The sequence below is a fragment of the Xiphias gladius genome, chromosome 4, assembly GCF_016859285.1.
Source record: "Xiphias gladius isolate SHS-SW01 ecotype Sanya breed wild chromosome 4, ASM1685928v1, whole genome shotgun sequence".
In the NCBI taxonomy this organism is placed as follows: Eukaryota; Metazoa; Chordata; class Actinopteri; order Istiophoriformes; family Xiphiidae; genus Xiphias; species Xiphias gladius.
In genome coordinates, this window is record NC_053403.1 from 13,376,408 (window position 1) to 13,397,996 (window position 21,589).

Below are 21,589 nucleotides of genomic sequence, written 5' to 3' on the forward strand. Positions count from 1 at the left end.
TATCCTGAGATTTTACAGAGCTTCTTTTAGCTCATTGTTTTTAAGCTCACACATTTACTGTATAGCTTTGTCTTATTCCTCCCATCAACTTTGTTTTCATCAAACAAGCTCTGATTAACACAGCATCAAACAGCAGACAGACAAAGTAAGCAACTAGCTGGTTAAGAAAGTCAAACAACTAGCATCCTAAGACCCAAATATGTTCCACAGGAGTTGGTGAAAACTAAAACAGAAGTAAAACAAGAGTGAATAACGGACTTACATTCATCAGGTAGCCAGAAACATGGCTCCAATGGGATGTTGATGTCACGCCACGTCTCCTGCAGAGTACCTGCTTGCTGACACCCCAATGTCATGGCTGCGTGTCTTCTGTCCCCTGGTGGTCAAAAACAATTATGAAATGGATTTGTCATCCATAGTAACCATTAAAACAAAACTAGACAAGATTTAATGTAAAGTAGATGCATCTACATTACTTTACATTACATTCATTTACCAGATTCTTTTGTTAAAAGTGATTTACAATAAGTAGATTGAAACTTTGCTTTCGTCAAAAGTGACAAGTATGGGATAATGGTACATATTAAAACATACCTCAACAACAGCAAATGTGGAGGAGAGTCCAAGTCAACAAAATGGCCTAGTAGTGTTCGTTATTGGGCACTATCTAGCTAAAGTTTGCTAACAATAGCTATCATTTAGCAACCAAAGCTACTAGTCAAAGGAGACCAAGTACAACCATAACAGCAAAGCTCCTGAGTGTGTGTTGAACTCAGTGGTCATGCTGGCGTGCAGGGTTTGACCATGATCTGGAGGTAGGAGGGAGCAGTTCACTTTACTGCCCTCTAGGCACCAGAGTCTTGCTGCAACAAGGACCCAGAATAGGGAACAGAGAAGTCGAATTGTGTGGGAAAATTTGGAGAACAGAATCGCAGCCAGAATAAACAAAGTCTAAACCAGTTATGGCTTGAAATACAACCTGGGCACACCTGTGAGTGCACCAACATTGAAATTTTTCCAGCGTTGATCATTTGAAGCCGTTTGAAGCTGCCAACAACCAAAGATGCCCACTGCATCAAATTTAACCAAAACTCAGAGGTAAGCCTTTAACTCTGCCATATAATAAATTTAAGCATTGTATTTACAGCATAAAGACATAAATCTCAGACACGACAATAATAGAGTGACAGACAAGCTTTTGCTGATGCCACCTGATCTTGCCTTAAGTCATCGTCTAGCCGGCATGGTGTTCCTTTCCTATGTACATGTATTAAGAAAACCGATGACTAACACAGATGGTGGACAAATCAAATGAGTCATTTGAGTTGTATGGCTATGACATCTACACATCACTGTCTCCGCTGGTGTGGGTTTTAGGGGTCTCCTGTTAGCATTCCTACCCAACTGACTTCCCAAGTATGACTCATAGGCTTGTTACCCCCAGACAAAGCAGACTTTACTGTGCTGGCTTGTCAGACTGCTGTAGTAGGGAAATCTGGCAGGATGCTGCTTAGTATTTGGGCTTTGTCTGACTCTGTCTAGCCAGTCTTAAGCAGTCTGACTTTGTGTATGTGTGTGTGTGTGTGTGTATGTGGTCAAATGGTAAAGTCTGTCTACTCTACGGAACCATGATAAGAATTTAAAAGCCAAAAAAACTGTTTTATGTTTTATAAACACAACAGTCTCCAATCACCATACTGCTAGAGGAAGTTAAGCACTACGGTCGCAGTAACTACTCTGACAAGTACAGTCAGCAGGAATCTAACCTACATTACAGAAAAAAGAGGACATATTCCTCCGTATGGCTACCAGCATGTGTTTTTGTTTTCCTCCTCTGAACTGTAGCTGCATTCCTTTTCCGTGTGTTGCGCGAGACGGAGAGATTGCCGGAGAGTGACTCACTAAAATCTGACCCAGCAGTGAGGTAATCACTGAAGGACGCTTGGAGTAAAAGTGAACTTTGATGGTGATGTCTGGGATCATGTCTAGGAATCCCCAGACAGTTTGGACTACTACAACGCGTGCATGTGTGTGTGTGTGTGGGATGACATAATTGTTGTGCACCAGACAAGGTCCATGTGATGGTGTGTGTATGGCCTCCGGATGAGGACCCATTACATAATCTCTCCGCACAGCCTTGATAAGACAAACGGAAATACATGCTCAACCCAGAAGTACAGCCGGTACTTGATCATTTATAATTCTTCCATGTTTTTCTAGTGATATAGTGATGGTATTCTAATATAAAATCTAATATGTCAGCTGAAGCAGATTCACACATGAATATGTTTATTTGAAAATTATGTGACTCCTTCATTCATTCATTTTGCAGAAGTAATAGTCAAACTAAATTTGACATTTCACAGAAAACTTTGTAATGATGTACTGACAAATATAGTTCTCTTATTGTAGTAGAATTTCTGGACTCTAATGCAGGACACTTTTCTTGAGCATTGAATAGACATTTTTATACAATATTTTCCTCTCAAAATGTGGAGTTTCTCTGCTATTGTCTGTGTATAGACACAGACAGCAGACATTGTTTGTTATGCAGCATCACCTGCTGGCTTAGTGGAGAACTTCCGAACATTACAGAAATTGACAAAGGATGGGTAAGAAACAGCAGCATTGCAGATGCAGGACAGGGTTGCTTGTTTTATTCCATCAAAACAACCAAAGTTCAGTTTACAGAGGAATGTGAACTGCTAGAATTTATCTATAGAAAGGAAATTTTAGTACGCCCCAGAAACTGGAAAGTTATGTATTGAAAGAAGATCACATTCAAGAAAAAAGACAAAAGTGTTCCACTCTTGGTAAGAGAAGAAAAATCAGAAATGACATCATGTTGTGTCATAATTTTCCCAGACTCTTCCCCTATGATTATTTTCAAACTTTTGAGATAAGCTTCAATGTAGTGCAACAAAGTATACACAGAGGACTGTGGGAAAGTGTCCGAGGGATACCAGGGACCTGGATGCTTGTCCTAAAATAGTTTCACACTGGCTATGAAGACATCTCATTCCCTGCTCATTCTTGGATTAAAAAAAACCCCAAACACCCATTTTGGTCCATTTTGGGTTTGGATCGCTCATACATCACTGAACCAAACTTATGAATGAAGACATTTCTGCCTGAGCCTGGAGCGATGTTAGTGGAAACCAATTTCCAAACAATACACAGAAAAGCAAAAATGCTCCTATGACCAAAGTATCCAAGAAAATAGATACTATTGAGCTTAATCATCAACAAACAAAATAGAGCATTTACTGTCTGCCTGCTTAAACAGCACAATGGAGCGTTACTGGAACTTATATTTTCAGTATGCGGAGCAATAAATTGCTGATTCAAGATCTTTTTTATGCCACGGTAACAGAAACGGTGAAAGGAAATTTGACATTCCTAAAATACTCAACACGTAGTAAAAATGAATCAGAATTATTCTGTTCTGTTCTGTTCTGTTCACATCACACTTTTCCAAGAAGACATCTAACGATAAAATTAGATAACAGACAGACACCAAGTGGGAGTATCAGATGGTGCATGAACACGTATGCGCGATAAATTAACACTGTTATAACAAAACATGCAAATATATATATACCTCATCTCTATTCATCTACAACTCTAGCAAATTAGCAAAACTAATCACGAGAGTTTGTATATAGTACACACAGGCACCTGGGCAGATGATTCACATCCAAATATTTACCAAGTTTGGACATTCTACGAAATTATTCTCGCCATGCAAACTGGTGGGCAAAAGAAACATAGTGAAATACCAGACCCCATGTTTGGGTACGGGGCCTCCAGTGGTTGAGTGAGCTTTGACCTAAAATAGGTCTGAGAAATGTGGATATGCTCTATGAATAGAGATAAAACAGATCATGGAGGGGAAAAACATCAAAAAAGATAAAATAACTTAGGGGCCTGCAAATAAACCTTCAGACATCAGTGTAGAAAAATGAATTTTATGTGGATGGTGGTTTGCAGAGGGCATGGGAAAATCTGCCTCGACAGTGAGGAAACTGTGGTTCTTTTGAACAGTAATGCAATCATGTTGCCAGAATGTGAGGTCTGAAAGGATTTCTGTAATTTGAGAGCAGGCTCTGACAACAGGATTTGTCCTGTATTGTGTGGGTCTTTATAAGAAGGCTCCAGCTGAAGAGGAGCAGACAAAGAAACCAAGTGTGAATTAATCACAAATCCTTTTTATGTAATTTTTATGTGTAAAATCTACAAACCCTTTGATTGTTGGTTTTTATTGTTGCTACGAAAGAAATTGCATATTTTAAGAGAAGTACTTGTTTTAAAATTCTCTTTTCTACAAGGCACGATTAAGACACAATTTTGAGATTTAAGGTAAACAGAGCAGCATTACACTCGAGATAGTTGGCTTGACATTTCAAGTCCTTGGCTTAGATTTGACTGTTGTGTTGGTCTACCGTACATTGCCTTTAAGCTGTCCTTGAATCAGCCAATGGGAGGACAATCAAAAGGAAAGTCGAGTTTTTATATATAAGAGAGAACAAACGTCTTAACAACATAATGTTGTTTAAAAGAAAAATGTTATTAGACTCTGACAGAGTAATTTAATAGGGGAAAACGAAGAATATCTTCAACCCCAGACACTGTGTAGGCAGGCGACTGCGAGTACCGCAACTGGCCACTAGAGGGTAGACGACCCAGGCCATTAAAAAAAAGTACTACAGTGCGGAAGACAATCAGAGGAAGCATCAACTGAGACCCCTGTAAGACCAGAATTGTCATGAGAACCATGAAAAACACTGGGGAAAAATACACCAGAGAAGGACCGTAAGACCAGATCTTAATATCACCTCAGATGTCTTAATGAGGGGGGGGGAAACGGCCAGAAAATTAAAGTTGTTACTTTCCAACTTCATATAAAAGTACATATGAGTGACCGGTCAGAAAATAAAACAGTAAGCTCTTTTACACGTCTATTAGTCACAGCTGATGTCTGGTACATCGCAGTGAGTCCTGTTATTATTTGGGCTCTCCCGGGCGCTTGCGGTCCCTCCTCCGTCAAACGTCAGAAACTACTGGTATAAAACACATGCGAGGCCATACCGACCGCTCAAAGTCGCAAATACCTCGTTAACCTGACAGCCTGCGGTCTGCCTCCTCGGAGACAATAAAGAGGCTCTAGATTTTAATGAGAGAGAGAGAAAGAGGAGAAATATGCCAAGCTGTGGGACGATTTAAATCTACTGGACTGAGCACAAGAATGCAAAAGAAAAGTCTGTTTGTTTCTACAGAGATATTTGTGCCGGATAAATTTCATATATGTGGGTGAGTTTCTGTTGCTCGGGACTTTGAATTGAGTAATGTCTAATGGGCGAACGCACAGTTGGACTTCTGCTGATAACAAAGGGGACTGCCACGAGAAAAACGAAATAAGAGAGGAGTTTTTCATCATTAGCGCCAAGGGAAGTGAAAAGAAACGAGAGCAGGGCTTATCAGCGTGATCTGAAGTCCAACTGACACTGACCTTGGCAGTCGTCGCCTGTGAATCTGCGCAATTCTACCGAGCGAACCAAATGCAGAGAGAAAGATGCATTTGGGTAAGGCTTTATTGTTTGTCCTCCTCCTCAACTGCGCAACGTTGAGCTCGTGTCTGTCAACTTGTGCCACCGTGGATATTGACCATGTGAAAAGGAAGAGGGTCGAGGCGATACGAGGTCAGATTTTGAGCAAACTCCGACTGACGAGTCCTCCGCACTCCCTCGGACCGAGTAAAATCCCTTATCAAATCCAAGCATTGTATAACAGCACCAAGGAGCTGCTGGAGGAGCTTGGGAGGGATCGGCAGCAAAGTTGCGGTCAGGACAACACAGAGACAGAGTACTATGCCAAGGAGATATACAAATTCAACATGGTCTACGGACTGCCAGAGAGCAGTAAGTATCACAGCTCTTTAGGCAGCTTAATTTCTGTAATTTTATTGTTTTAATGTCAGCAATCAAGGCGTCAACTGTGCGTAATTACGCACCAATTGAAGAGCCAGCCAGACGCGTCAGTCTCAAACTGCAGTTAGGTTTCTGTTATGTTGTTATGTAGCCTGTAGCTCAGTAACTCTTAGTTTTATCACTGACTTTTTGGTTCACATTAAAGATCCCCTTTAGGCAGGTTTTAAGACATATAAAAACACCTTGGATAACAATTTGTGTCTGCCCCCCCCCCAACGAAATAATTGAAACATTTAAGTTAACTGGCTAAAAATTATAAAATGACACCTAGTCCTTCTCCCTCTTTGAAAAACCCAGAATCTATGAATGTGCAAATATTCATAGATTATTTTGTTTAACTGCTGGATACAAGATGTCTGCTACTTCACCGTAAGGTGAAGAGAGACTAACTTTCCTCCTACAGCAGATGAATGCGAAGTCAGCCTTCTCGTGTCAAATTCTTCACATACATAATTTTTCACATTCAAAAAAGAAGATGTCAGTGTCAGAGCTTTTTGGGTTTTTGTAAAAAACTGAAAGGTAAACTCGTGGTCTTGGAGGATGTGCTTTGTTCCTGTAATGCTCACCAACCTGTTTTAACCCTGCACCAGTGTTCCAGGAAAGTCACTCTCCTCCTACTCCTGACTCCACTCTTCCTCCTCTTGTTTTTTTCCTCCGTGGATCCTGTCCCTCTCCCCAGATGTTCCCATTTCCTTTCCAGTCAGGCCCAAATGAGAGGGACATCTGCCCAGGCAGAGGGGGATGCCTTTAGGAGAAGGAGTAGGAAAAGTTAACAGAGGTGGACAGGAAAAGTTAGATGATGGAAGGACCTCCCCATTAGCCTGGACAGAAGGATCCCTCTCTTCTCTGGAGTCAGACTCTACAGGGGGAGTGGGGCCCATGAAGCCCTCGCATACACAGACACATCATGACCACCCACCTCCCCATTGAGACAGAGTTTTAAGTGACCCCACTGCCTGTCTTGGCCTTTGAATCACCCACACGGGGCCCATGAGCGTAAGATCGCTAACTGTAGTGTTCAGGTTTAACTTTTTGCTAAATTGAGTGCGAAAGTAAGCCGGCATCCATCCCCGTAAACATGAATGATTCCACTGTGCCACCGTTTTATTGCAAATAGGTAACAATAGGTAACATTTATCTGCTTGTTTTATAATCAGCTTTATTTGCTCGAGGAATATTTGTTACAGTTGTCAGTAAAGTCCTGTTCACATTCTTTGACTCGTGCTAAACCTCTCTTTGGCACAACTATTTCCTTTATAGAATTTAAAGTTATGAACTGGAAGTGGTAAACCTGTGCTGAGAGGGACATGTGTCAATACTTGAGGGAGATTCATACAGCATGTGGTCCAACTGAGTCTGGATTATTGAGAAAGTAGAATAGGATAAATGCTGTGCGTGTGTGAGAGCCAGAGAGGGCCTCATGGTCTAGAGGAAAGCCAAGACCATTGCATCACAGTCCCTTTGAAATCAACAGGTGTTTCTCAAAGGACCTATTTACCCTCAGCAATGTTCTGTTTTGAATCTCACAAAATGGTTTTTGACAAAAATGCAAGGCAGTAGGTGCCTCAAGTTGGAGTGGTGGTTTCAGAGTTACAGATGGGCTGTAGGTACAAAGATGTAAGGGAAATTGACTGTACATGTGCTGTTCTCACAGTTGGGTGAAGACCATTGTTTCTTTGAGCGTAATCTTATGTGATTGATAAACAAATGGGAAAGTGGCAGAAAATTATATAAAAGTATAAGAGCTGAACTGACACATAAGTACCTGTAAGTGTGTGCCCTAGTCAACATTTCTACTACTTAGATACTTGAAATGTGGACAACCTAATATTACCCTCCATTTTCTACCTTGTCAAGCCTAAAACTCTAATTTATGCCGAGGTTTTTTTTATGTGTCCAGTGTGATCTCATACCTGGAAATATGCATTCTGTCATTAGCTTGTACAGTATGTCCACATATACACACTGACCCTGCTCACTGAGACTAGTTAATGTGATTTTCATATGCTGGAAAAGGCAAGATTAACAATTTTCAAATTCGTTGTGCTTAACTTTCACTCTACTCTGGCAGGGATGACTCTGATTACTTCTGTTAAATGACAATAAAAGAAACGTTATCTGTATCTGCAGATTAGCACAATATTTTGTGAATACTTGACAGAAATGATTTGATTTTATAAATATTTTTTCGATACAAATTTTGTCTAGAGCTGCTTTCAGTCCTCTTATCAACAGCTCTGGAAGCAAAGCAAATAACTATCACATCATCCCCACAAATGATGCACTTCATATATAATTTCCTGACATTTTGTCAAAATCAATTTAGTAGCATCTGAAATGGACAGATGGTGACTGATCCAAGCCTCTTTATAAAATTTTTCAGAAGATGTTTCTTTCAAACAAGTCCTCCAAATTGATTACCAAATCAATTGATTACCAAATTACCAAAAAACCCCATTTATCCAATATTGTTACAAATCAAAAATAAATCCCTTTTATGGTGTGATGATGCTATCGTAAAGGCTTGGTTAGGTTTATGCAGAAAAATGACTGGGTTGATGTTTGAGGAAACATTGTGATTCGGGTTAAAATAACTAGGCTACTTTGTTAAGGTTAGGGTACCATCGTGGTTAATGCTTTAAAAAAACATCCATTGTCTGTTGAAATGGGAAGTGAACAGCTGCCTCCCATGCTCTCATCAGATGCTTTGTTGATTTATCCATCCACCTCATCCTCCTCCCCATGCAGACTTTGTCGCTCTAAAATAAGGTCGCTGGAGTTCCTCCGTTGCTCATTTCATAATTAATACAGCCACTAGAGGGCTTTATCACTTATACGTAAACATACAGTATATTGTTTAGGGGCACTTGCTGAAAAACAACTGATGCTGTCATTCTTTTCTGGAGGACATTCTCCAAATTTCAAATCAGGCCCAGAAAATGACTTCTAAAGATGTACTACTTAGCGGTATACTTTCCAACTCCATATTGATGCTTATTTAGCATCCAAATTGATGTTTTTGTAATGGTACATCTCTACTTGACGTTACAGGTGATGATTCACTTAAGGAACTTCTTCTTTTCTCTCTGTCATTAAAGATGTAGGTATGTACATTTAGCGTGAGTCTTGTTTGCTAAGTGCAACAAAATGTTTTGATAAATACTTAGAGGCATTTGTCATTACCATGTTGTGGTAGGCGGATTTGTTCCTTTCCCACACTGCCAAGCTACCTGTTTCCACCTGTTTCCAATCTTTGTGCTAAGCTATGCTAACTGGATGCTGACGGTAGCTTCATATTAACTGCACAGACATAAGAATTATATCAATGTTCTTAGCTAACTCACAGGAAGAAAGCAAATTAGTGTATTTCCCAAGATGTTGAACTATCCTCTTAAGATCAGGTAGAAGCAGCAGACTGAGGGTGAAGCCAGTGGTTGTGAAGACACATCCACCTTAGGGTGTTTTCCCTTGTGGTATAACAGGACTAGAGCACTGGCTTTGTGGAATCAATCTTTGACTTGGAGCCAGTAATTTCACCTTCTTTCCCTCAGTAAATGTAGGCAAACACATGCTCTCCTTTTGATGGTCCCTGAAGGTAAAATGTTGACCTTTGGTGGATCTGAGGCAGCTCTGTGAACCACCACAAATCTGTGACAGGTGCAAATGAAGCAGAAAGCTGCTGGAACACTGGCAAATTACTGCATTGAGAGGCTGGGCAGCAAACATCGGAAAGATTTCCTTTTATAGCATGGTACGCATACAGAATCTGGCATATGTCAATGACTGAGGTTGGGTTATGGAGAAGTCATCATGGTCAGAAGGTGTTTGGGTCCAAAAAGTTGTCAGTGGGACTGAGGATAGAAGGGTTTTTTGATACCCAGATACCAGGGAGGTGAAGTCATACTAAGCTCAATAATATTGCTATTTCAATTACAACATTTTCATTTCCACCAAATATAGACAAAATGTGTTGGAAAAACACTGAGGAATTTTGATAAGGCAGGCAACAACACTAATCATTTCACTGTGGGCTGATAAACTTAGTGCCAGCCACTAAAGAGTCAGTCAGCCCGAGATCATATTCTAGTTGTGAATGGGTTTATAAATCTTGCAGTATATAATAAAAAGGTAAATCCATACTCTTATTTCATATTCATGTGGGGCTTTATCTGAAGACATCTGAAGTAAATCGGTGTGTCAAATAGGAAACAAATACACACTTCATTGCCATCTATAGATTGAAATTATTACATCTACTGCCAACTCACTTTGTGATATCGATTAACAGAGTACTGTACCTCTTTGGAGCATGACTGACATTACCCTGGCATCAAGTGGACAAAAGTTTGACCCAAGACACACCTTCTCCAACCCACTCCTTCCTCACTAAGTCACTCAGCCAGAAAAGTCTTTTTCAGAATTGTGTTGTGATAGAGACAGGCTGAAACCACGTGTGTTATTAACTAGAGCTGAATTGGGTCGACAGAGCGAAAAATAATCAGCAGCTATTTTGATAATGGATACATTTTTTAAGTAATTATTCAAGCAAGCATGCTTAGAGTTTACAAGTTTAAGCGTCTTAAATGTAAGAATCTTCTCTTTCTCTTATTCAATAGTAAAATTAATATATTTCCGTTTTAATGTGTTGGCCAGACAAAACAAGCAATTTGATGAAATTATCTTGGGCTTTAGGAAATTTAGAATAGAATTGTTCTTCTCTACTTTCTGACATTTAAAAGACACTGTGATAAATTGATTTATAGACAAAATAATTGGAAGATTAATTGAGAATGAAAATATTTATTACTTGGTGCGCCATTATTAACTTATTAAATGTTAATTCACAGCTTCTAATGTCAACTTCAGACATGAGGGTTTAGAAACATAATTTCGCAAATCAGAAATTTTTGTTTTGTGGGGGCAACACCTTTTTCTTAGTTATCAGTTATTCTTTTTGCAAGGTTCTTAAAAAAGGAGAAAATTCTAAATTACAGAGCAGCAGGGTTCTTAAGATAGTGATAAAAAAATCTTTAGAAATCCTTTTTGTATTGGAGAACTAATGATAATTAATAGATAATTAGAAGTTGATGGCTTTGCTGCACAATGTCAGATATCAAATATGCTTTTTCACTGTAAAATTTTCACATTCATGACTCACTAAATATGGCCAAAAAAACAAGTTTTAAAAGCCATTTTTCACGGAAGAAATTTTGACATGTCACAGTAGGAAAAGCACAGGTTTAAATAATAAAATTAATGACTTCTGAACTCCATTCAGCTGCTTCAGTTTCAGGGTCCTGGTATTGTGCAAGCTGGCTCACGATAACACTGTCTTGGCTTACACTTTAACAGAATTTTATGTAATAACGTTAATGTTATTGGTAACACCTGTGCTTTTCCTACTATAAGTCAAAATGTTTCCTGCGAAAAAGGGCACACCTGAGAAACTTTTCATTTCATCTCTTACATGCATATGAAGGAGATTACAAAGTGAATGTCTGTGATTATGTTATCGAGAAGTAATGTTGGAGTTGTCTGGACATACACTGCTGGTTTTACATTAGATACTGATAAGACTTTCTAAGCCTGTTCTCTCAATAAACATTTATTTTATTCTCTCTGTTCCAGATGATCTGCTCTACTGCCCAAAAGGCATCACCTCTAAGGTTTTCCGCTTTAACGTCTCCGCCATGGAAAGGAACTCAACCAACCTCTTCAGAGCAGAGTTCCGAGCTCTGAGGGTGCCAAACTCAAGCGCCAAGAGGAATGAACAGCGGATTGAGCTCTACCAGGTACGTAAAGATACCGTTTCCTTGTCCTACTACCAAGAGCAAAGGCAAAGCTCACAGTCGAGGCAACAAGCAGTTCAAAATCTCTCTTTTTGGATGCAAAATATTACTAGATTCTAGTCTGTCAAGAATGCATCTTACATAAGCTGGTTACTTGTTCTCCACCACATGATTTCAGGCTCTAATTGACAAAGAGAGCCAACGACAACCAGATTGTGGTTGCAGGCATGGGTAACAGCCAGACCAAAAGCCAAAGAGCTCAACAGGCCTGCAGAGTCTTTGCAGGCCTGGGACAGGGTTACTGTTAGTGCAGTACTGGTAAATTGGTCTAATGTGGTCGCCATTTTGGTAATGTGAAGGTCTTTACCCTTCTGTCCTCAAAACAGTATGCAAAGTTTATTAAGCTGTCAAAAAGGGGCTCTGGTCTGCTGAGTGATGAATTGAAGCAACCACTTTACTAAGTGGTAGTCAATGTCTTCAATTCTCTGTTTTTCTGTCTTGATGTCCTTGGCATTATGGATCCAATGCAAAGATAGCCATTAAAATAAAAGTAATAAAAATACGACAATATACAGATAATCTGGTCAGGAGCGATGTTTTGTAAAACCTAAAAGGGCAGCTTCAACAAACACAGAATAATAAAATAGGCAATATCCAACATTAACTCCAATTTAAATAAGTGTATTACTCTTTGCCCATGAAATGAAGCACAACTGTATATTGTTTATCACTGAATGTATCAGTTTCTATCTGTTACCATCTCACAGAATATGCATGTTATACAAGATGATTTCCTGAGAAATCTGACAAGTTACTGTAATCTAGTCTCATTTAAACCTCACTAACATCTGTGTCAAACACACTAATAAACCAAAGTTCTTAGATGGCTGGTTGGTATCTTGCAAGTGTGTGTTTGCAGAAGAGCTTAATCTGTGCTATGCAGGGGAGCAGCAGGGGGGAAGTGCTTCAATTCTACTGCTAGTTTGAAACACAGAGGGGAGTACAGGAGAATAGGTTCATACTCAGTGATGGAAAAAGTGTAGAACTTTAAAAGTAGCAATACCACAATGAGTAAGTAAAAGTCCTGCATTTAAAATCTTCCTAAAGTACAGAAGTATTGGCATCAAAATGTCCTTAAGTACGTTACTTTGTAAATCTACTTAGTTACATTTAACACCTGGTCATACTAAAGAGAGATTCTATATGAGAAATAAATGACATTCTTGTTTTACATTCATAATTGTTCACATTTTCACCCAAATATATGGGAAGCATCCATGTGCATTGTTTTACTGTTTTACTCCAGAGACAGGTCAGGAGCTAAGCTTGTAATTTACTTTTATAGGTGCTCCCACTGAACACACAAAGCAACCACCGAGTTTCTCTTTAAGCAAAAGCTATGAAATGGACAAACATTTTTATATTCAGAAAGAATAAAATGACTGCGGGTAACGTGAAACCATCAGCTTGCAGTGAGAAACTCACAGCGAATTAGCATCCAACTCTGCAGCTTTGCACAACTTCTTTTTGGTCCAACAGCACACAAATTTACTAAATGGCTGGATATAACTGCTCCCAACAACCTTGTTTTCGCCAACAGCCGGCTGCTATTTTCTGCAAACAAGCTTTGGTAAACTAACTACACCCTATCTGGCCAAGACACGACATACAGACAAGGATAGCAACCAGCTAGCTAGTGGAAAAAGTAGATAAGCTAGCAAGCTAAAGAGCCAGATATTTTCCACAGGAGAGAAAAACAGAGCTAAAAGAAGAGTGAATACTGCACTTACATTACAGAAACATAACTCCAATCAAATGCTAACAGTGCTCCACGTCTTCCATGTTTCAAAACAGGTTAACGTGTGTCAGGCTATCTATCTGCTAGTTTTCTGTCAAGTTCTTCTGCCCCCATCAGGCCAAAAAATAAAAACAGAAAAAAACTGCAGGTAAAGGTCCTGCACACACCCTAAGTGTTTTGAGTTATTTTGCTTAATTAGTCCTCCGCTCAGGTTGAAGGTGGGTGGAGTTTGTGATGTCACTGGACCCCATGAACCAATCAAAATAACAAATGTGCAAACTGCCCCACCCTTACAGGTGTAGCAAAGCTAGCAAGTGAGTGAGGCACATGTCACTTAAGCTGTGTCTACACAGCTCACACAGTCCTGCCAAAATAATTCAAATCATCTGTGAGGTTGTACCGAGGATGTGCACATCCTTTAAATAATTCAGAATTTAAAATATACTTATCAACTTAACATCATTATGTAATGCACCTAGCAATACATGAAAATATCATGAATTTAAAAAAGACATAACAAAAGTGGCCCAATATGCATCTTTATTCATGTTAGGTCACATTTTTAGCCCGGCTTAAGGGATAGCAATGTCTGTCCACTGTCTGGTCAGTCCACCATTTTGGTCCAGGCTGAAATATCACAACAACTCTTGGGTGGACTGCCATGAAATTTTGTACATACATTCTTGGTTCCTAGAGGATGAATCCTACTGACTTTGATAATCCTTTGACTTTTCCTTTAGAGGCACCAGCAGGCTGACACTTGTGTTTTTTAGTGAAATGTCTCTACAAAAGTTGATTGCTATGAAATTTGGTACCTACATTCATGTTCTTCTCAAACGAATGGTTATCACTTTGGTTATCCCTTCACCACCATTTGGTCAAAATTTCAATGTGTCCAGTAATCTGGTTTATGACCAACTACCTGCATATCATTTTCATCTGCCTCACTTTGTGTTTAATGGTAATTAGCAAATTTTTAGCATATTAACATGCTAAAGTAAGATAGTGAACATGGCAAACATTATACCTGCTAAACATCAGCATATTAGCATTATCATTATGGGCATGTTAGCATGCTGATTTTAGCGTTTAGCTCAAAGCATCTCTGTGTCTGAAGCCGCATTTATGTGATGTGGCAGGGAAGGTAATGATAGGAAAGATTCTCAGGTTTACGATTTGGGAGCGTTCACGTCACTTGATAACTCAAGATGCCAGCTGCAAGAACATTGTTTGCTAAAAACAGTATTAATGGCTACGATACAGAAAGGCAATTTGAACAAAGTGAAAATAACATTGAGTAACGGTTCTTTTACTGCATACTTCATTGTGCTTGTTCAGTATCGAACTGTATCTATTACATTTCATTGTTTAATTACCTTTAACAACAGACTTTGGCTGAGTTTAGACATCCATATTTTCCTGCTTTTGCAGGCATATCCGCACTTTTACCACTGAATAGGATATCATAGCTTTCAGAAAAATTTGACTTTCCCATTCGTAATTACGAATTGGATGTTAATTTGAATGCTGTTTACAAGTGGGAAACCGGTAATTACGATATATCCAATATGACATGAAGGCACCATAAGTACAGCCTCAAAAAGCCATTAGCATGGCTGTAGGCTCTTAGCATGTTTTATTTTTATTTTTTCCCGATATAATCTGTTTGTATGTTCCAGTAATCATATTATCTTATAGCTCATAGCATGATTCATTACAACTGATTGAAACTGTCATTAGATAATTACAACTAGACATGAGTTTGACAAATAATAGCTTTGTCTCGTACCTTGTCTGGTGTCTGCTCTATTCTTCATGTTATTTTGTTGAAGCTGTCTCAGTATAGAGAGAAAACTTTTCAGAGTGACCATTTATTATTGCCTTGCAGATTGTGAGGCCAAATGAACACATTAGGAAACAACGCTACATCGGAGCCAAGAATGTGCTGACCAAAGGTACTCCAGAGTGGGTCTCCTTCGATGTGACTGAAACAGTGCGGGAATGGCTGTTGAACAGAGGTGAGACTGAGGTCACTGTCATTTCTAGTTTCCAAAAGCTATCATTAGTCATAACGATCATCCCGTGTTTGAACTCAGAAACATGACCTGTGTTTCTCTTAAAAGTATTGAGTTTAAAAGAGGGAGTCAAAAAAAAAAAAAAAAGAATTTTGACAATCCTCTTTTCTATACTTGTTTGCTATCAGGAACTAATCTGGGCTTGGAAATCAGTGTGCACTGCCCCTGCCACACCTTCAACCCAAATGGTGACATCATTGACAATGAGAACGAGGTGCTGGAGGTGAAGTTCAAAGGTGGGCTTTAACAACATTTTGTCATATGGTTATTTATGTTAGTTGCTCTTTTAATCCAATGTCTGCAAATGTTCATGTCTTCTTGCCATCTTTCTATCTGTTTAGACGCTGGGATCGTGTTCATATAGTCCTAAATCCTACAATTTAAGGGATTTATTTTATAACCATTTTAAAAAATATGCTCTAATCCTGGTAAAATTCTGATACAAAATCACACGTGATTTTTATGTTTCTCACTTAATTTCAGTGCTGATGATTGTTTGTCTTTATATGAAAGGTGAGCTGTTGCCTGATTCAACTTTTGCCACAGAGGACTAAGAATAATTTTGCAATGAAAATATTTTATTTGCGTTTTTAGAAACAATATGTCAGACAAAGAGACAAGAGAGAGTTTTTCTTAACTTTCTTATTAGTATTTTCATTTCTGCATTGTGTAAAATAATGACAGGGATGACAGTTTCATACTCAATAATTTTGCAAATTATATGCTCAGATTCAGGGAAATTATGAAAGGAAAAAGCCACTAAATAGTTGGTTTTCGTTGGCCCCGATCATGTCTATAATTAAGGCATGGATGGAGATGAGGAGCACAGTCGCCTGGATCTGGATCACCTGAAGAAGAAAAAGGAGCAGTACCTGCCTCACCTTATCCTCATGATGATCCCATCCCACCGCTTGGACACGCAGTACACACGCCGACGCAAGAGAGCACTGGACACAAACTACTGTTTCTCGTAAGATATACATAAACTACCTTATTAATTAGCAAATAGCTACTACTTATGAAAAGGTGTTTACATGCATCGGCTTATACGCATATTGTAATATCCCAAATATATACTGTATCTGGTATACCCCATGTGATCAAAAAAGTATTAAATGTTAAGAGAATGTGAACGTGCATCTAAATGCATTATTACAAAAATGTATGTGGAGAAGTATTTCACTATTGTTGTGTATCCTCATCGCAGAAACACAGAGGAGAGCTGCTGTGTTCGCAAGCTCCACATTGATTTCCGACGTGATTTGGACTGGAAATGGATCCATGAACCCAGTGGTTACGATGCCAACTACTGCTCCGGGCCCTGCCCTTACCTGAGGAGCTCAGATACTACACATAGCTCGGTAAGGAGGACTCCACGGGGATACAAAACAAAAGAGTTTGTGAGAGACTCTCCCACAGTGAAAAACACAAAACAAAAAACATATTTCCTCACTTAATTTTAGTCGTAAATAGCTGTGCAGGTACATGTGGTTTTACTGGCCTAGCTTTTGAGATGCCCACCTCTGAGACCTCTGTCTCCATCTAGAGGTCTTCACAGGATGAAAATGTTTGACTCAATCTGACATAGAACTGTGGAAAACCTACTTGAACCTAACAAGCATGGATTGATTAAAAAAAAAAAAAAAAAAAAAAAAAAAAAAAGAGTGATCAGATCGAAAATTAACCCAAGGATAATTGCACTCAATCCAAAATGTGGTCGATCCAAACAGACCCAAATAGCAAGAGAACACAAACACTAGGGGAAGGACCATGTGGCGCCAATTAACAGGCCGCAGCATGTTAATTTTCAGTAATACTTTGTACTTTGGAATACTTTGCACTTGTACTTTGAAAAAGACCCTATGAAAACTGTTGACACTTTGAGGTTTATTCTTGACCTTGGTAATGAGATGAACTTTTAGCCTCTTTTAGCTTCATGTTTTGGTTCTTGAACTCACTCATGGACTGTATGTCTGAGTTACAACAACAATACTAAAAAGGGTATAGGCAACCATGTCCAGCTAATACTTATAGACAAGCAGACAGAATTTTGTAGTCCTTAATCTTCCAGAAAATGTGGAATTAGAATTTGCCAGTTTATTTAGTTGGTCATTAATAAATATCCATAGGAATTTTCAATTATGTATTTACAGATATAGATAGACACTAAATCTAGCTATTACACTAAACTAGCCAGTACATTTTAAAGATTCCATCACTCAATAGATACTGCGTATAAAACAATTGACCAAGTCATTGCACAATTGTAAATACTTTTTCAAAGTGAGTTTTCATCTTTCCCATGTGCTTTCCAATAGCTGCTGAGCCTGTACAACACTCTGAATCCAGAGGCATCGGCTGCACCCTGCTGTGTCCCTCAAGATCTGGAACCCCTCACTATACTCTACTATTCTGGACGAACCCCCAAAGTGGAGCAGCTCTCCAACATGATTGTCAAGTCTTGCAAGTGTAGCTGAGAAGACACTGAAAGGCGAGGTAGTGTGTCACGATTTTACTAGGTACTGACCAAACCCATGCTTGTTTACTTTTGGACTCTTAGCTGTGACAAATGCTTAAACTGACCCTGTGGCCTCGTGGGTTAGATCTGAAAACCACTCTGTAGGTCACACTTTTTTTCAACGATGCAGGTTTTCTTAAAACTTGATATCATCTTTTTTTTTTCTTGTTATGTGTTTTTTCAACCCACTCAGTCAGTTCTGGATTACAAGTAGTTATTTTAATCTTAAAAGGTCCAACCCAAACTAAACGTAGTCTTACAATCAAGGTATGATCTTTAAATATTTCTGTCTAGATTTGTGAAGATGAACAACACACTCTTAAGGCTAGATTATAAAGAGTCCTTTACAAATGTATCTGTGACACAAAGAAGAAACAATGAATGAATGAAAGAGACTTACTCTGTGCTATATTTCCTGCTTCAGAGCTCAAGCAAATATTCCACAAAGTTCAAGTCTCTACATTGTCGGTAGAGCAGCTTTCCTGTTTCTACCCTTGGAACGGTATTGTTAATAGTCACAAATATAGACGGTGCTCTCCTGAATGGTTGAAGAGTCCTTTCAGGCTGGATTTTCCCTTGAACTTGCCTGAAGCTCCCTTCCCTTCAAACAGTGGGCATTATCTTCAATCACAAAAGGAGAAAGGACAGACTTGCTGCTGTATCCAAAGCCATAGCTGTGGTCAGGGAAAAGGAGAGCTGAGAGAGAATGCCTGTTGGATTTGCAATGGAAAGTGAATGAACAAAGAAGTTGAGCCAAGCTTTTCTTTTTTTGGCCAGCGAGCAGCAATGGCCTTTTTTTTCGTTGCATCTATTAGAATGGATGGAAGAAGAAGAAGAAGAAGAAGGACAAGAAGAAGAAGAAGACAGGACCTGTATGCAAGGGAAGAACTGTGATGGAAACCTGCCATGAGAACACTGCCTGCCATTCACTGGAAGTTTTCAACTCTAACAGGTTCAAATTATTTTTGGGACATCAAAGAATATACTGGAAAAGAACAAGCATTACACAACAGGTTTTTTTTTTTTAATGAGATATCTTTTACATTAATAGCAGATTTGGTCTGTTATGCAACTTGTCATATAGTGATTGTTTCACTAACTTGGATGAAAATTGACGTGTATCTCCATTGATGGAATGACTTTTATATTAAACCATGAGTACTGTTACATTTCCTTGTTAAAAGAATATGCAACAATTTTGTGCACAAACAAATTAGTTTGTCCTGTTGTATTTGAATCGTTTGTTTGACTAAAATCTTATTGTATTAAAAGGTGACTATACCCAGAAAGTTCAAAGAGGCACTTTTCTCCAGCAAAAAAAAAAAAAAAAACAGCTGTTTATTTCTTTTTTTAAGCGAACAATCCTATCAACTCACCTGTCACCTTTCACTCCAGCCAGCTGACAAGGAGACACATGTGCATGTGCAGTAAGTACTCTGGTGTTCCCAAAACACTGCAGTCTTTCATTCCCTCTGCTCCGTCTCTGTTTGTTTTGGTGCTCTTTTACAGTGTGAAGCCCTAATGGAACAAAAAAATGAAGAGGGAGGGGAAGGAGTCATAACATGACAGTGGCTGGATGTACAGTTAGACCTCATTTTTCTCTGAGACTGGAGAACGACTCTAAATCCCTGTACTGTTTGACATTGGCCCAGTCAGTCATCTAGCCTTTAGGTGACATTTAGGTGATGTTTTTGGAAGTAATATTGTTTGGTTGACTTGTTGATCATGATTGTTATTAAAAACACAACATGCAAAACCTCCACGAGCCCTTCTTAAACCATAAGAATCACACACAAAATAATCAAATGCAATAGATCTTTAAAAACAGTTAACTCCAAATTAGGGAATGATGAAATCAACCATTGGTTTTGTCTGCCATATTGAAATGCCATTTAAAATGCTATTTTCTCATAATATTTTAGTTCCATATGAACATAATTTTTGTTACTTAAATCTCACCAGTCCCACCTGTTTCCTGCAGGCACATGCAGAGGCCTTTTTTTCTACCAGAGTAATAAATTCAACTTTTCTTTCTCTGAGATTGTTGCTTGACAGCTTTCCCAGGCAAAAAGCAATTACTCTTATTTTCAGAGCACATTAATGTGCAAAGAACTCTTTATCTCTTATTTTTCATAAAATGGTTAGTATAAATCGCACATAAACCTGAGAAATGTATTATACTTTTTTATACCACCTTCCAGGTGTTTATCCTCGTCCAGCAGGACCCATGCTTTGTCTTTTTAAGTCTTCAATTCCACAAGAATACAACTCCAGTGTACTGTTTGACCTTTGACCTTCTGGAAAAGAGTTGCAGAGCATCTGGACCAAAATTAGTTTATTATTGCTCAATTGATAAATGTTTGAAAATGACTTCATGGTTTATTAGAAAGTCAGAACCATTACACCTCATTAATAACTTAGTAACATTAAAACTGAAAACTTGATAACCTGAGAAACTCATGAACCGTTATGATTTTATAAAAAATTATGGCTTATGTTAAATGCATTATAAATTATTAATGAATATAAAAACCACCCTGGTCCTGCCTAACCCTCAACCAAATGTTGCTCTTGTTAATGGCTTATAAATCACCTATAAGGTATTATTAAATGTTTTATTGACCATTAATAAAGCCAATAGTTACATCTTATAAATGGTGAGCTATTGGAGATTGGTACATTTTTATGACATGTTTGCCAATGGATTGCAATCAGCCGCACAGATTTTTTTTTTTTTTTTGGGGGGGGGGGGGATTGGGTTGAGCTAATATGGACTGACAAGTAGCCAGAGAGAATTCCCTTTCTCTGTGTGCCCGTTATTGTTCCCTGTCACAATCAATCAGAGATGAACCATGATGGAGACACAAAGACCAGAGGGCATGACGAGGTCTAAAAACGGGTTGGGGCTTTAATGGCTTTGCAGACAGCCCTGTACTAACAAACACACATTACTGGTAAAGAGCAGCCATGTCCCATGCATGATTGACTTTTAACCTTCAGCAAAAGTCACTTACTTACATTCAAGTTAATTTGTCCCTGCTAGAAAACAAACCCAGCAAGGTTCTTACAAGTTGAGTATCACATACATCAACTGCTCTGCAGCTACATTTCCCTGTTTACTTCTTCAAGACAGGGTTGTTGTTCACTGGGTGGACTCTCAGGAAGATAATATAGCTGATTTTTCCAAAGTATCTTTTCCCATGTCGGTGTAATGGAAGGAGGCTGAGGGGTTAGCGATGGCGAGGCCTTTCCTTACAGGGGCAGTAGTTTGGCTTGGGTCTTTATTTTCACACAAGGAGTCATTTTGGCTCAAACGTAGCCACTAGCCACATTGTTCAGTAAGCCACCACAGAGACGGTGCAAAGCTCACAGTGGGAGATATACAGTAAAGCTTATGAAGCAGTGATGGGATGTGCTCATTA

The 21,589-nt window shown here is 38.9% G+C and overlaps 1 protein-coding gene across 1 annotated transcript; it reads left to right on the forward strand.

Moving 5' to 3' along the window:
* The first annotated feature begins 5,112 nt into the window (after positions 1 to 5,112).
* On the forward strand, positions 5,113 to 19,904 carry LOC120789452 (transforming growth factor beta-3 proprotein-like). The gene is made up of 7 exons (XM_040126179.1): positions 5,113 to 5,918; positions 11,616 to 11,779; positions 15,463 to 15,592; positions 15,778 to 15,885; positions 16,454 to 16,619; positions 16,857 to 17,010; positions 17,968 to 19,904. The coding sequence occupies exons 1-7, from the start codon at positions 5,573 to 5,575 to the stop codon at positions 18,124 to 18,126; spliced, it is 1,227 nt and encodes a 408-aa protein (XP_039982113.1). The 5' UTR covers positions 5,113 to 5,572; the 3' UTR covers positions 18,127 to 19,904.
* Positions 19,905 to 21,589: the final 1,685 nt, after the last annotated feature.